Raw genomic sequence first — 17,117 nt, 5'->3', positions numbered from 1 at the left:
GGAGAACTGTTTAGAACAGCCTGGAAGGTTGTGCTGGGGATTGGGGAAGGCTGTAAGCAGCGGTTCTCAACCTGTGGGTCCCCAGATGTTGTTGGACTACAACTCCCATCATCCCTGAGCTCTGGCCTTGCTAGGTAGGGGTGATGGGAGTTGTAGTTCAACAACATCTGGGGACCCACAGGTTGAGAAAGGCTGCTGGAAATAGGACAAGCAAATTTGCTGCCCCTCCTCTTGCACTCTAGTGGTGCAGTAGTAAAACTGCTAGCATATTTGCAAAGCTAGGTATGGTTTCAAAGACTCTTCTGAAAATTGAATGGCTGCTTTTGGTTGTAGAAGGATACAAATGGATGCAAACAAGGGATTTAAAATGTACTATGATGATTTATATTAGTTAATATATTCAAGGTATGCTTGGGTTGTGGGAGAGATGATAAATCATGTTTTCGGTGCTTTTTGTTTTTATCAAGGCATTTCTTATTGTTGTAAGGTTCATCTTTCTTATTTGTTCTTGTAAGCTTTTCCTTTTTAAGAGTGCTTAGTAACTGCCTGAAATAAATTACTTAGGAAGTTTATCACATCAGTTTTACTTATTTGGGTATTACAGCAGCCGTTCATGGTGACTAAATAATGTACTTTCAAATATTTTTCGTAGTTCTTTTCATTCACCAAGTGAATATTCAAGAGAATTGTCTGTTGCTCTTCAACCAAGGAAGTTCAATTAATAAAAAATGGGGCATAGTGAACAGGGGCATAACAATTTGGAAGCTGCTTCTAAATTTTAAAAATATAACACATAGCTTTCAAGTGAAATCTAATTTTTATTTTTATTTTCTCCAGGTTCGCTCTGTGGATGAAATGAATCATGAGTTTCAAGCTCTTGCACTAGAATCTCGGGGAATGGGAGAGGTAAATAACTTTAATTGAAATGTATAGAATGGATTGTCGCAAGAATTTATAAATCACCGCTCTGTTAAACTTGGCACCACTTAAAAGAACCACAATTTAGGATATGTATCTTCTGTTGTTGGAGGAATTTTCAAGTCACCTTTTATGCAAGTACACTTTGAGTCTTGCATTGTACTTTCGGCACGAAAGCCTTAACACAAATAGCACATACATTGTGGGAGAGAATGTGTTGGCAAGACTGAGTTTTTCTAGAAAACTCATCATCTGATGAAGGATTGATTCTGTGTGTCAAGCTAGTGTTCAAAGCTATCAGTAGCTTGAGTTCTTCAAGCCACAGTTTTCAAGATCCGAAATCATAGTACCATGTCTCCAAATATTCTGGTGCTTGTGGCAAAGGTGAAGTACTAAAGTGTACTAATATCTTCACCTTTTGCTTCCTGTTCTACACTTTTAAACGAACCTAGAGCTCTTCCTCAGTTCATTGGAATGCTTATGTGAAAATTATTGGGTAGAGGTATATCAGTTTTAAATGAGGCACTGTTAATATTGGCAAGCACTCAGAGAAAGCAAACATTGCTTATATTAAGGAGAATGGCATCTGTTTCAGTTGGACACATGCACAGGGTTCCAGCAAGTATTTTTTCTTTAAACCGGAACATTTTAATGTATTGAAATAGCTGACATATTTTCCTGGATTTAGAATTAGTAACTTGGAAACCTCATGTCTATACAGAATGATAATGCTAAATAAAGCTCAGTGGGAGAAATTCAGTGTTGTGCTAAAGTGATTGTTTTGACATGCCCTCCGCCCAGCCACGTTTGGGGAAGGAGGAGAGAAAACCCTATTGTGCAAACGTCCTGTCGCAGTTTCTGCTGACATGACTCATTAGTTTACTGCTGCCCCAAATCTCTAACTTTTGATTTTAGAGACTTGCTTGGAAAGGGCTGCATGTTGAGTGCTAGCAGTTTAGATTCATCCAGGGTGATCAAATCATCCCACCCCACCCTTTTTGAATTAGTTACTTGGAAACCCCAGGTCTATATAGAAAAAGATGCTAACTGAATTTCAAATGTTGCCTAAAAGCCAAATCAGTTTACATACTTTTAATGAGTGAATGCTGAGAATTGCAGCCATTTGTGTATAACAGTTTTTAAGACTGAGAGTAGCAAGATTTTTATAAGAATTGCACCTGACAAAGAGTAGCATAGATCACTTTGTACAAACAAGTTTTATGTCTGAATGGAAAATGATCCTTCGGAAGCAGCCTTGGCTGAAGGGACCAGTGCATCTTTATTTTTTTGGAACTTTTTATAGGTGTTACATTCTCCATGGCCCTAAAGTAGCAGGTATCAGGCATGTATACTGGTGCTGAAGTGTAATACCTATTAGACATGTTTCTGGTTTGATTTTCATTAAAATGTATTTCAGTTTGGATAGGTAAGGAACCAACCAACCAACCAACCTGTAATGTGGCAGTTCTGTGCACAGTTATGTGCATTTTGTCCTGTTTAATTTAGATGTTATTAAATCAGGTACCTGAAGATAGGGTTGAAGTCTTAATTACAAACTATGTAAAGCGGGAATCTATGACCCTGTTTGACTCTCATCAGACTAGGCCACTAGGTCAGAGATAATGGGAGTTGTAGCTGAACTACATCTGGAGGGCCACAGGTTTCCCATCCTTTTTCTAAAGTTTTATGTACTAATGTATGCTAGTACTAAATTTAGCAAGGTTCACTTATAATGGGCTGTACCACTGCTTCACTCTCCTAAACACCTCCTGTTTAGCATGCCTGTTCCGCAGCTTTGTGTCAGCACCAGTTTACAAATAAACTGAAAACTAACCAGTTTTAACTGTGGTATATCCTTTTTAAATAGCTGCTACCTGCCAAAAAATTTTGGGAACCAGATGATCCAGCAAAGGATGGACAAAAAGGCATATTCCTTGGTGATGAATGGAGAGAAACTGCCTGGGGAGCACCTCGTAAGTGATGTGCATTTAAGGAACTTATGGTCAGAAATCACTTGGGAAAGGAATTACTGGGGGAAGGAATCACACTCATTATGCTTTAGTGATCTAAACAAGCTCACTGAACAAAGTGTCATTAACTTAAGTATTTAAAAACTATATATATATTCATGCAAGTTACATTTCAGTTTTTGTTTTTTTAAACAGACCACTCTATGTCTCAGCCTATTATGGTTCAGAGAAAGCCTGGACATGTTTTTCATGGAAACAGTGAAGTGAATGCTGTCTTATCTCCTCGATCAGAGAGTGGTGGCCTTGGCGTGAGCATGGTAGAATATGTGTTAAGTTCTTCTCCAGCGGATAAATTGGACTCCCGATTTAGAAAAGGAGCTTTTGTAAGTAACTTGGTTACGTCAACAAAATATTAGACCATCCTAAGCTGGATCCCCCATTAGACTGCACTGGTTCCAAATCAGTGTTAATAAGAGTTGGACTAGCAAACTTTGGTTCCCATTCTGACCTGTGGGAAGCAGTGTTTTGTGTTAACATGATTATTTCCTGTAGGGAATTTGAGCATATATGTAGACAAGAATTGTGTATGCATAACTGCATGAGTCTCTGCTTGTATGAAACTCAGTTTCATTGAAGTCTTTATGAAATCTTTACTTCCAAATAATAGCTGTGTTTAGAAACTCCATATAGGACACTTTACACATGTGGAACAGACTCCCTTGGGAGGTGGGGGACTCTCCTTCCTTGGAGGTTTTTAAGCAGAGGTTGGATGGCCATCTGTTATGGATGTTTATCTGAGATTCCTGCATTGTAGGGGGTTGGACTAGATGAACTCTTGGGTCCTTTCCAACTCTAAGATTCTATGTGTTCACCAGGGTATAAACTATTTGACATTTTTATTAGTATTCAGCTGAAAGTTGTATTTTATTTAACACTTCCATATTTACGGAGAACAGTCAGTAATGAAAAAATAATAGGCATGAAAATAAGTTACATCCTACAGCTTCATGACAGTGGGTTAGATACAGAGATTCCATGAGGGGAGTTGATTTTTACCAATTTTCTCCTGCTTGTCCCCCTCTCCCAAATCAGTTTTGAAAGGTTGGCAGAAGACCTTATTGAACCTTGTGGGAGGAGGCTACAGGTGGGAGAAGGCAGAAGGTGAATCAGCAAAAAATTCCTTGCCTCTGTGTGTACGGGATTCTCTTAGATCACCAGCTCTTCCACAGATGAAAAGGGCTACACAGCTTTAGCAAAAGTTGGACTTTTTCCTTTGAGTGAAGATGCTCTCAGGTTGGATTTGAGCTTCCTCTAATGCTTGGAGGCAGGATTGCAGCTGAATAGAACATTTTGCCAGAGCAAAGAATCTCACCTATACACTCATGGGGTCTGGACTCTAGACTGGCAGTAACTGACCAGGAATGTGTGGATAGCTTGATGAAAGAGTTGATCCATTATGTGGCAGCTTGAAAGAGGCAAGTTCCACCCCAGGGATCATTAGGAAATAGTTGAAAATATTTCCTAATACAACCAGAGAAAAATAGTTTGTTTCTTTTTGGTGTTACTTGTTTTTATGTTGGGTGGATGCAACTTGGACAGTTGTGTAAACTTGTGGGGCCTAGCCAATTGGGAGCAAAACTCTGATTCAACTGTAATCCTGTCCTCAGATGCTAGAGGGAGCTCACATCCCACCTGAGATTTAAAAAAAATTCATTCAAAGGAAAATACCTTTTGCAGGTAAGCCCAGCGGTTCCTTCTGTTTATCCTAGCAGTTTGCTTTCATGCATCAGCTTGTTTTGTATTAGACTGAAACTTCCTCAATCAAGGTATATTACTGAGTGTTATATGATTCATTGTGCAGTATAACATAGAATTAGATTGTTTTGTGGTGGTGCTCTTGCATTTTGTCAAATTCAGAATCAAACATTCTTTTCTTCAGGGCACTAGAGAAGCTGAAACAGATGGACCTGAGAAAGGAGACCAGAAAGGCAAGGCTTCTCCATTTGAGGAGGACAAAAACAGAGATCTTAAACAAGGAGATGATGATGATGATGTTACTAAAATAAATGGCAGAGGTTTGCCAAATGGAATGGATGCTGACTGCAAAGATTTTAAGTAGGCATTTACATTTTTCTAAAGATACAAAGTATATTTTTAAAGAAATAAAAATTCTGAGTTCAGTAGGTTTTATCTCTTTTTCATTTTAGTATTAATGATTCATGTCCTACCTTCCTATTTTGCATAATACTCAGCCTCTTGCATGCTCTCTCTCTCTCTAAATTCACCTTAAATAGACAGGTCATCTTTAAATAGTTTAAAGTTCTATTTTTGTAGGCTATAAAACAAGTCGAAAGGCTTTGCTGTTCTAAGGTTGTTTTAAAGCCATCATAGATGCTTGCCGATCCAAATAAATGGCTGGGGGACATAGGAGAGTCTGTCTCCATATTTCACTTTGGCTTGTTTGACTACCGTATTAGAAGTTTGTGGGTATGATTTTGGCTGCTCCCTGTTCAACTATCCTTCTACGTGGGCCCCACCAGCATGTCTACTCTGTGGCATATGCTTGACTGGTCCCCTGTTCTGCTTTGCTTTGGTTTGTGCACACAAGTTGACTGTCCAGATCTATCTATTTAATGCTCCCCAGCCAGGATCATTCTTGCTGCTGGCCTGCCTCTCTTTCCCCCTCTTCACACATTTGATGTGCTTAGATCTTCACTCATATGTAATTGACAGGATTCTTTACCATGTCCCAAGAGCCTCAGTTGCCTTCTGATGTGTGTGCACTGGCTGAAGGAAATTTCTAGGCGGGTGAGGCAGCTTTACCAGCAGTGTCAAAAACTTTGCAATATATCTGGGGCAATGTAAGGATCTAAAAGAACCCTAGCTCCAAGGTGAGCACATTCTTGATCTCCAGTGGGGAAATGAGTAAGAGGTTTAGGCACATCTGGAGCGACATAGAGGAGGTTTGAGTTCTGTTCCTTTAAGCTAGACACCTATTGGAGTAGGGACAGCTTTTGCCAGGGTCTTCTTGGCATCTGTATGTTGAAAAGGGCAAGAAGGGGCTATGCAGGAAGCTCTTTTGGGTGGGTGGCTGATGACAACTAGAATAATAAACTTCCCTAAACAGGGCTGCCAGTGGCCTTCCAGGTGAACAGATGAAGAGGCCTTTATTACAGTCTCTCTCTATATATACTTCAGTCTGGTGGAGTGGTTGTTGCTGGATGACAGTTGAAGAGCAAGAAAAATAGGGTGGAGTTGACTTTTCAGCAGAGCTGATAGAATAGCTCTTCTTAATCTCCCTCTCTACATTCTCTCTACCATCCGCACTTGTTAAATGGTGTCCCCCCCCCATTAGACCACACTATTCTGTCCACAAGATTTGTCCATTCACTTCAGCTACAGTTAGTGACAAGAGCATCCTGCAACAAAATGTTGCAGAGTATCCTTTCTGACAGGAGTGCTACAATACGGGCTCAATTCACTCTTTCTCTCCTATTCCCAGCTTTCTTTTCTGGTTGACTTTTAACATTCTCTGGCTCCTGAAGGCCATCAGTCCTCATTGGGCTGTTTCTGTAGTTAACCACCTGAGCTTGCTGTTATAGAGACTAATTCTTTTAGTTTCCAAACACAATCCCAGCATTTCAAACTGTTCTGTTAACGCCATTCAGCACAGCTGTATGCTGTTTTCCCTAGATCAGGCAACTAGAGCTGATACTAATTAAAGAAGCATTTTCACAAATGCTGTTGTTTAAGCAATGAAGCTGACATCTATTTTGCATTTTTTCCTAAGCAGTCGTACTCCTGGAAGTCGGCAAGCCTCCCCAACTGAAGTAACTGAGCGCCTGGGGCCGAACCCAAGCGCTGCTGAAGGATTGGCTTCCCTTCCTAATCCTGCAACCCACAAGCCACTGGTGGAAGAATTTTCTAACTCTGAATCTCAGAATTTGGATGCTATGGAACAAGTGGGTCTTGATTCTCTGCAGTTTGATTATCCTGGAAATCAGGTACAAATGGACTCTTCAGGAGCTACTGTGGGACTCTTTGATTACAATTCACAGCAGCAGGTTAGTGTTTTTATACAGCCACATTAAAAAGTGGAACTACAACATTTTGGCAATCACAGGCTGCCACTGAAAATTGCAGCTTCGTAGAGATTTATTCCCACGTTCTTACCTATGTCCTGGAGCCATGGTTAGTTCCCAACATCAGTTCTGCATCATTGACTGGTAGGGAAGCTAAAAATGTGATAACCTTAGGATATGGCTATATTTGACTGCATGTTAACAGATCAGAAGCTTGCAACACAGAGCTGCCATTTTTATTTTTTATTTTTTACTTTAGTTCCATCCTTATTATAATGTGTAATTCTGCCGTGATATTGCTTAAGAATGAATTACACCTGAATTTAAACTTCATACATAGTGCTATGGATCTTGGACAGTCCTGTGAATGCATCTACACACAGTTGGTTTTTAAATTCTGATGTGGGATTGTTGCTAAAATTAAAAGGTTTAAATTGTTGTTCTTAGCTTTTTCAGAGGACTAACCCTCTCACTGTCCAGCAGTTAACAGCAGCTCAGCAGCAACAATACGCATTGGCAGCGGCACAGCAACCACACATAGGTGAGACATTTTCCCAAGTTTATTTACTTAAATTTCAAGCTTAAAAAAGTGGCAGTGTATGATTGCTGCTTTTCTTTTAATTAAAATCTTGCTAATTTGGGCAGACTTTTTGACAAACTTGGAATTTTCATTGCTTAGAAGTGAAGTTCTAAAGGTATAGTAATAATAATTTAAAAAGCTGCTGTTCTGGCAGTGTGATACATTTTTAAAATGTATTTGGTTTTATAAATTTAGTTTTATAGAAATGGCAGCAGTAACTTGGGACTATGGTATGAACGTTTCTTAAAGTAGAGCATGAACCTGACAGTTAATGAGAGAAGTGAGAGATACTTTAGTCTTAGTTACCTTTTGAAGCCTTTTCAAGAACAGGTGACATAAATTTCTAAAGCTAATGCGTTTACAATTTGGATGATGTAATGGGGTGTGTCTGTGTCTGTGTGGTGTCTTGTTTTTGGTGAAATTGAACTTTTTGTTACTGTAACAGGTGTATTTTCGGCAGGCTTGGCTCCAGCTGCTTTTGTGCCAAACCCATACATTATCAGTGCTGCTCCACCAGGTGCTGACCCATACACAGCAGCAGGCTTGGCTGCAGCAGCTACATTAGCAGGTAAGAAACTACCATCGCTCAAGTTAATTACAACAATCTCTTTTTCTCGAGAAATTTGAAAACTTTAGTGTTTGGGCATAAACCATCAAAAACGCACAAGAAGGTTGAAATACAGTCATACCTCGGCTCCTGAACACCTTTGGAGTCGTTCCAATTTTCGAACGTTCTTTTGGAAGCTGAACATCCGACTGGGCTTCCGTGGCTTCCGATTGGCTGCAGGAGCTTTCTGCAGCCAGTCAGAAGCCGTGCTTTGGTTTTCAAACGTTTCGGAAGTCGAACAGACTTCCGGAACGGATTCCGTTTGACTTCCGAGGTACGACTGAGAACTAGTTTAGATATAACATCACAGTACTCTTTTCCCATTTGCTCCTGTTGCCCGAGACTTGGTTTTCATGTTAAATGTGAGGAACAAAGATGTTGGATCAAGAATTATTCCTTCTTTACCTGGAGGGGTTGTCACACACTAGGGATTCAAATGTCTATTTACTGAAACATTTTTAAGGAAATTGCCTTTCTTATGGTCTACAGCCTTTTAACTAATAACCAAGGGTGGTCATGCATCCCTCTTGAGTTCACCTTGTCACCAGTGGGTCTTTCAGATTGAAGAGAAGCATAGGGTATTAATTCCTATGTTCAGCTTGGTTTTTTTGCAGCTGAGTGAAGAGGAGCAGAGGAATTGGGAGTCTGAGAGAAGTGGGAGTAGATATACAGTGGTGCCTTGGTTCTCAAACGGCTTAGTTGTCAAACAAATTGGCTCCTGAATGCTGCAAACACGGAAGTAAGTGTTCTGGTTTGTGAGCATTTTTCAGAAGCCAAACGTCCGACATGGCTTCCAATTGAATGCAGGAAGCTCTTGCAGCCGCGCCTTGGTTTTCGAACGGTTTTGGGAGTTGAACAGACTCCTGGAACGGATTCAGTTTGAGAACCAAGGTACCACTGTGTACTATACATTTGGCTCTGAATAGCTCTTTATTCTGGCTTGAATAGCTAGTAGCCCTTAAAGGAGAGGAGATGGCAAATTGTGATGGCAACAGTCTGTGATATTCTCATGGATGTGCAAATCTTTCCCTTCTTAGAGACTTAAATAGCTACCTTAAGGCATGGTTTTGCTGCCTGGGGGAATTGGCATGCTGTTCACCCTGGGCGCGGATAAGGCATTGTGGCAGATTGCAAGGCTGATTCTACTTCTTAGCACTTTGAGTCCATTCATGCATGATCCAAACATTTTAGAAGATATATAAAATAGCTAATTTTCATAGTACCACAGCCGTGAGAGAGCACGTGAGAACATTTTTTAAATGCTCTTGTTTAGGAGTGATTTTTTTAAAAATTGTGCTGATAATCATAAATGATATGAGAGGTTCTGTGGAATTTAGTAGAGCTCTGTTTGTACACTACCACTATCTTTGGACCACAGGTTGTTCCTGTTAACGGTCTTTGCATGTCTCCTATATACCACATGCAGTTTCCCCCCTTTCCTCACTCATGTTACATGAGTTCTGGAGCTTGTGTAACTCTGAGAGGAGAAGATCTCTGAATTGTTGGGGTTCTGTGTTGCACTTCCAATTCAGATATACAGTAGCACCTTGGCTTACGTTACCCTCGGGTAACGTAAACTTTGGATTGCGAAAGCGGCAACCCCAGAAGTGTTTCGCCGCGCACACATCCTCAGAAGCATTCTACCACGCTGCGTGCATACGCAGAAGCTCTCCCTCTGGTCGCGGAAACCTGGATCTGATCAGAGCTCTGTAACAGATCCCGTCCACAACCGGAGGTACCACTGTACTGAAGATGAATGAAGTAGCATGTTCATTAGTTCTTACAGGGATGGCTCTTTAGGGCTCCTGCTCCTGTGCAGAAGAGGATTATTTCCAATATATTAAATGGTGTAGGTTGTTTTTTATATGTAGGAAGAAAGGTGTTAGCTAAATGGTAGCTCTTCCACTATTGGTACAGTGGTACTTCAGGTTACATACGCTTCAGGTTACAGACTCTGCTAACCCAGAAATAGTACCTTGGGTTAAGAACTTTGCTTCAGGATGAGAACAGAAATCGTGCAGCAGCAGCAGGAGGAGGCCCCATTAGCTAAAGTGGTGCTTCAGGTTAAGAACAGTTTCAGGTTAAGTACAGACCTCCGGAACGAATTAAGTACTTAACCCGAGGTACCATTGTATACCCCTTCTTATTTGTCTCTTTGCTGTGCTTGCTTATTTCTCTGCGGGAAGGTAATTCTTTTCCTCCCTCTTCTGATCAGAGGGTGAGAATGGTCCTCTTGGAATATTTACAGGGAGGGAGGGGGAAAATCTGTCCTGAGGGAGGAGTTCTGCTTTCAGGTATGTGTGCAGAGATTCCCTTTTCGGCATAGGATACTGGGTTTATTTATACATGTGGTTTTCACACAACCGACTTAGCACTGATCTCGAGGCTTTTGAGGAGAGACTGTAAATATTTGCGTGTAAAGCCATTTGTTTTGTTTTGTTAGGGCCAGCAGTGGTCCCTCCTCAGTATTACGGAGTTCCTTGGGGAGTGTATCCAGCCAACTTGTTTCAGCAGCAAGCAGCAGCTGCAGCAAACAACACAGCCAATCAACAGGCTGCGTCACAGGCACAACAAGGCCAGCAACAGGTAAGCTGGGTGGACACACCTGAGGAATTAATATATCTGTCTGCTTATGCAGTTTTATTGAATGCAATGCGTATTGTTGAATAAAAAAATAATGGTATATCTAACAGTGCACAGTTTGTGTGTTTGCCATGCTGGACAGCAGTCTATTCAGTCCATAAGCTTAATGTTGTCAGTGTATTTCATTATCAAATCAGCAGATATCAGTTCTCTGAGGGATGAGGGAAAGCCTCTATTCAGGTTAAAATTTTAGTTTGCCTTCTGAACTACAAAGGTCAGTTTAAAGTTTATAACTAGAAAGACAGGCCTCTCCTTTTGCTTTTTAGTTGACTTTGTTATTGGGGTAGGCAGGCTTCAGCTGAGTTAAGTGTTGCGAGTTTGCCTGCCAAAATAACAGCAACAAATCAGCAAAGCCCAAACTGAGAAGGGAACAGAGAGGCCAGTATGAAACAAGCTGTCAGGATGTCTCCTACTGAAACCTTCCACCTGCTTAAAACATTAGTGCTGGCTCTGAAGGCAGAAGCCTCCTCCTGTTGACCCCATCCCCACTTTGCCTCTACCCACATATTTCGGAAGGAAATGTAGTTGAGGAGCATTGCCCTCAGGACAGCTGAGTACCACCACCTCTTTTTCATGTCCTGTGTGGACCAGAAACTGTATGTGCTCTGCCACTGCAACTCTCGCTTCTCCACTTAGCAAGGACCACAAAGCAGTCTGTGTCAGCAATGTAGTGGCATAATGCAATGAAGACATCCTAGGTGACATCTTCAAGGAATCCTGAGGACAAAGCTTGGGTTCCCTAGAGGGAGGCACATCTGGAACCCAAGATGGCCGCCACTATTAATTTCCTGTGAAGAAATACACTCCTCCACCCACAAGCCGCATAGGGGAAAGACCATTTCCTTTCTCTGTTTAAAAGCTACATTCCCAGAGTATGCAGTTGCTAGGTGCAATTGGGGTGGCTGGAACATGAAAACAGGCCTATCTTTACAAGGTGGCATGGAGTCTAGCTTGTCTCCTAGTTTTGAGTAATATACAGTGTTGCCTGGTTCCTCGGGTAACAAGAAAGGTGTGATATGGAGTAGTTGCAAGAGCCACTACGCTAAAAAGAATCTGTTAAACCAGCAATTCTCAACTTCTGGGTCCCCAGATGTTGTTGGACTACAACTCCCATCATCCCTGAGCTCTGGTCTTGCTAGCTAGGGGTGATGGGAGTTGTAGTTCAACAACATCTGGAGACCCACAGGTTGAGAAAGGCTTTGTTAAGCCAGCCATGTATGCCTTGAGAAGGGGCACCATGTTTAGGAACTTCAGAACACAACATACCGTATTTTTCGCCCTATAGGACGCACTTTTCCCCCTCCAAAAATGAAGGGGAAAAGTGTATGCGTCCTATGGGGCGAATGCAGGCTCCTTGGCTTCAGCGATAGCAACGCGAAGCCTCCAAAGCCTGCGCTCCGGAGGCTTCGCGTTGCTTTCGCTGAAGCCAGGAGAGTCTGCTCTTTGAGGCTGATGATGGGGGAAAGCAACGCTTCCCCCCATCGCCAGCCCCAGAGAATGGGGGGCAGCAGGAAGGTGCGCGCCGCCTTGGCACTACTCTCCGACCTACTTTGGAGGCTGGCGGTGGGGGAAAGCAGCACTTCCCCCCATCGCCAGCCCCAGAGGATCGGGGGGCAGCGGGAAGGCGCGCGGCGCCTTCCTGCTACTCTCCGACCCGCCTTTGAGGCTGGCGGTGGGGGAAAGCAACGCTTCCCCCCATCTCCAGCCCCACAAGCTGGGTCGAAAAGCCCGCAGGAGCCACACAGCCTTTAAAGAGTCAGTCCCTTCTCCCTTCTGTGGGCTTTTGTGGGAGATGGGGGAATTCCCCCACCTCCCGCAAAAGCACCCAGAAGCCATGCGCTCTTTAAAGGGTGCGCGGCTTCTGCTGGCTTTTCTACGTGGTGGGCGAATTCCCCCACCTCGTAGAAAAGCCTGCAGGATGCTGCGCACCCTTTAAAGAGCGCACCGCTCTTGGGGGCTTTCCCCCAAGGAGGGACAAGGGACTGACTGGCCGTTTCAGTCCCTTCTCCCTCCTGGTCGAAAAGCCCGCAGGTGTCGCGTGCGGCTCCTGTGGGCTTTTGCGGGAGGTGGGGGAATTCCGCCACCTCCCGCAAAAGCAGGGAGAAGGTCTTGGAGTAGCGCACAGGCTGTGTGCAGCCTGTCCGCTGCTCCCAGAGCTGCAGGGAGGGGGGGAATCATATTTTTACTTGATTCCCCCCCCCCCCCGAAAACTAGGTGCGTCCTATGGGTCGGTGCGTCCTATAGGGCGAAAAATACGGTAACAAGTATTTATTTTGGCAGGGCCATCCAGATTGTGGGAAAGCTGCCATATTGAACAACAGTGGATTTCTAGCTGAAAGCATTCTTGGGGCAGAATTCGGCTAAGTTTTACTAAGCTAAGAGTTAACCCAGTAAAATTAATGGACCTAACTTAGTCATGTTTATTAAGTTCAGTGGTTACTTCAGTTGCATATCATCCCATATCTCATGAAGCACATATGAAGCTTCAGTGAGCAGAGATAAGAGTTGGATGACTTTCTGGACAATGAGTTGCAATATGTTCAGTAACAGTATAGTAGTAAAATTATCTCAACTTGCAACATAGTGAGACTAGTGCTATGCTTTGCTTACAAGCAAAATTGTCCTTATTTAAATTCATTAGGGATATTTGAAATGAAATAAATAAAAAACCTTAGTTATACACTCCAGTGAAATTTGCATTTGACTTGGATATTTAGAACAAAACACGGGCAATTGCAGGGTGTGTTCTTTCGATAGCAAAATCAGTACCAGAATGTGGAACCTCTGTTTACGAGCATCTCAGAAGTCGAATGCTTTGGCTTTCTAACGCCAAAAGCCTGGAAGTAACTGCTTCAGATTTTGAATGAATTTCGGAAGCTAAACGTCCCACGTGGCTTCCATTTTGAGTTTCCCTATTTTATTGAGGCTTCCGCTTTGGTTTTCAAACGTTTCCGAAGTCGGAATGGTCTTTTGCAATGGATTAAGTTCAAAAACTGAGGTTCCACTGTACCTTGCTCACTACAAGGTTCAAATTGAAGGTTAGGAGCACAGCCTGGTTCATGCTGAGTATGCTTGATACTGGTAATTCAGTAAGGAGCCATGGTTAAAGGCGGTAGTAAGAATTTTCATAAGCGGAGAGGCACTGGTGAATGGAGTATGTCATTGCACGGTCGGCTAACAATCCCTTAAATACATTTTAGGGCTGGCAAGTGCTGTCTGCAAAGCTTTGAATTCTAAATAGATCGCTAAACTCCATAATTACAGTTTAACAGTAATTGCATTTTAAAATGTTCAGTATTTAAAATTTGCAGGCTGAAAGTGGGTAGAAAGACTGTTAAAACGATAACCTCCTCACTACACTTAACCTACTAAATGTCTCCACTTTGGGTTTCTTGCTATTTTTAAACTACTTTTCAGTGTTATTGAATTACAGAAGGCCTAGCACCTTAAACTTGTGTTTTCTTGTGTCATAATTCTTCCATTGAACTAGTCTATGCCTGCTTACTTTACCTTATTTATACACTGTTGTTGGGGGTGTTGTTGTTTTTAAAAAAATCACAACCCCAAAGTATGCACAACATGTTCCAGCATTTTTATACTATATTACCTTTTTATACTTCACATTTTAAGCAATTAGTGTCGCCATTGGTCTTTTGTAGGTTCTTCGTACTGGAGGAAGTCAACGTCCTCTAACTCCCAATCAGGGTCAGCAAGGGCAGCAGGCAGAGTCACTTGCAGCAGCTGCGGCAGCAAATCCAACTTTGGCTTTTGGTCAGGGTCTTGCCACAGGCATGCCAGGTATCTAATGATGAGTTAAGGAAACTAAGAATCAGTTCAAGCTAAATATCCTAAAAATACTTCTGTGTTCACAGTAATAGACTGCTGAGATGCAATTTCTTTGTAACGTGTTTTTTAAAGCTTCGGTAAAAAATTGAAATGTGACTTTCATTAACCGTGTTTACAGCTGGCTGAAGAAATGTATGTACAAGATGGGGGAGAATAATGTAGGCTGCTTCCAGCCCCCTTAACATGAAGTGGTCTGTCTGTGCCCTCTCCATGGGAGAATTAAATCAACTGTCCAGTGGTAATCTCTTAATTATCACACCTTCAGATTATCAGGAGTAATAATGACTTGTATTTTAAGAAACATGAGTGGCATTCCAGTTGTGCAGTGGCACTTTCCCATCCCTCCTTCGTGCTTCAGCCCCTCGCAGCTGCCAAAAATTTACTGCTGAGAGTTGTGAGAGAGTTATGGTATGGGAGCTGCTGAGGTGAGGGAGCTGCAGCTGGGAAGGAAAGCCAGCTATTAGAGAAAATCTCCTTGTACAAACAGAAATGCTTTCCTTTTGTGCAATGAGCTGTTTAGATCCAAGGCATTGTAGTTTTTGTGTGTATCTTACTATGTAATATTTACTGTTTGTGACAATATGCAACACACAGCTTAGTGCTTTGTCAGCAGTTTTTCGGTGTTGATTCTGGAAAGTTTGAATTTCAGAAAAACAGGTTTGAAACCACATTCCTTACATTGGTTCATAATATATTTCTACATTAGAATATGCACTTCGAAGAGATTCACCTTTGGCTGATGGATGTCTTAAATTTGTCACATGCATTTTTACATTAAGAACTTAGACTTGCATGCATGACATTTAAGGATAGCTACACTGATTTTCTCTATTGTCTGCTTTTATGCAAGCTACAAAGTATCATTGGTCATCAAGCAGTCCAGAATATCTAATACTTATAGACTGGTTAGTAGCACAACAGTAATATTTCTAAGACAGCTCAGAAGTGCTAAGTATATACAGATGCTTTTAGAGCTTTGCTGCTGCTACTTTGACTATATATACAAAGCATCTTCTAAACATGTTGGCTCTCTGGTGAATAGGTCATCTGAACTGGTCCAGTTGAAGCTGTAACTTGGATATTTGTTTGACCTTACTTACCTTGTTATGGGTTTAGTGTCATGTGAAAATGGCACCTTGGGCTGGTGGTGAATGTGGTAGATGATCTTTCAAAGACTGAAGAAAAAAAAGTGGCCACTACAAGTAGGATTGTTGAAGTATCAGGCTTAACTATTTTTTTTCTGGCATAAGCTTGCTTGGGAATTCCTTTGAACTTAAGCCACTGTGTGATTATAACACAGTTTTGGTATCATTTGCTCTGGAGTGTTTCTTTGACTCTATTCTATATAATTATTGAACATCTAAAGAACTGATTGGCATTCAAAGATGGGAACGTTCTCTGGTTCTGTTGTGTTGCAACTTCATCTTTTGGCATACATGTAGGTAGTTTGGGAGTAGCCCCCATTCGACAATTCAAGTTAAGAGGCATAGGATTGCACTGCTTAGCACAGAGCTTTCCAAACTTTTCGTGTTGCTGACACACTCTTAGGACATGCATCATTTCACAACACAGTAACTCAGTTTTGCATTTCGTGCCAGTAATTTTACTAGCAAATCTGAGGTTAAACGCAGGGAGCGTTTGTGTGACACACCTGCACAGTTCAGCCGACACACTAACATGTCATAACACACAGTTTGGAAAGCTCTGGCTTAGCATAGTTCTATGTCCTACTGTTCTCAATGGGACTTCTGTGTATTTGGGTATAGGACTGCAGCCTTAATCATTAAACACCTGTAGCTGGAGAGGAGTAGAGGTGGTTTGTTTTTTGTTCCATTTGTTATCTATACATGTAACATCTAATTTGTGTAGGGTTCTGTTCAGTGGTGTTCCTGCGCAAGTGGAACAGATTTCCTCTCGATGTGGGCAATGTAACTGCTGAGGTCAAACTAATCAAGTTGATAGGAGTGAGGTTGCTGATTTGTCTTAGGGAGGCAATGCTTAGGTTTTGTACTAGGGAAAAGCAGAAACCAATACAACAAATGACAATGCTGTAGGAAAGGATCACAGAAACTAGCTCAGTATTTACTGTATAAGCATGTTATACCTAACTCAGGATATGGGGCAGGAGTCAGCTTATGAGTCCCGCTACCAGAAGCCCACATAAGGACCTCTGCCAGCACAGTGGGGCTTTCCACTTTTGTGTCCCCCAAAAATTGGTTTGGGGGATCGGGAGAACCCCCTAAATAGCACATAGCGGTTGGGAAGGGGGATTATCTTGTCTGGTAAGCTGAAATATTTGTGCTGATGGAACAGTTGCCATTGCACTTTGTTGAATTACTCCCTTGGTAAATGAAATGAACACTGACACAGTAATTTACTAATGAATTAATATTAGCAAAATATACCAAATTATTTATGAAAGATTCACAGGCTGCCTTGGAAAGTTTCTGGAAGGGCAGTTTGTAAATACC

The 17,117-nt window shown here is 41.9% G+C and overlaps 1 protein-coding gene across 17 annotated transcripts in view; it reads left to right on the top strand.

The window, feature by feature from the left end:
- PUM2 (pumilio RNA binding family member 2) overlaps positions 1-17,117 on the top strand; it is a 61,308-nt gene that overhangs the window by 14,794 nt on the left and 29,397 nt on the right. For 7 of the 17 annotated variants that reach the window (XM_080998966.1, XM_080998967.1, XM_080998962.1 and 4 more), the window contains 9 exons: positions 838-906; positions 2,786-2,891; positions 3,084-3,271; positions 4,828-5,003; positions 6,679-6,952; positions 7,418-7,511; positions 7,996-8,118; positions 10,601-10,743; positions 14,460-14,598. In XM_080998966.1, the coding sequence (XP_080855092.1) occupies positions 856-906; positions 2,786-2,891; positions 3,084-3,271; positions 4,828-5,003; positions 6,679-6,952; positions 7,418-7,511; positions 7,996-8,118; positions 10,601-10,743; positions 14,460-14,598 (1,294 nt within the window). In that variant the 5' untranslated portion in view covers positions 838-855. The remainder of the gene's footprint in view (positions 1-837; positions 907-2,785; positions 2,892-3,083; positions 3,272-4,827; positions 5,004-6,678; positions 6,953-7,417; positions 7,512-7,995; positions 8,119-10,600; positions 10,744-14,459; positions 14,599-17,117) is intronic. The other 10 variants (XM_080998959.1, XM_080998964.1, XM_080998973.1 and 7 more) reach the window with 4 other exon arrangements.

This window comes from Podarcis pityusensis, assembly GCF_964106645.2.
Source record: "Podarcis pityusensis genome assembly, chromosome: 3".
Classification (NCBI taxonomy): domain Eukaryota; kingdom Metazoa; phylum Chordata; class Lepidosauria; order Squamata; family Lacertidae; genus Podarcis; species Podarcis pityusensis.
The sequence above is the reverse complement of the archived record's forward strand: the minus strand, read 5'-3'. Positions and strand labels throughout refer to the sequence as shown.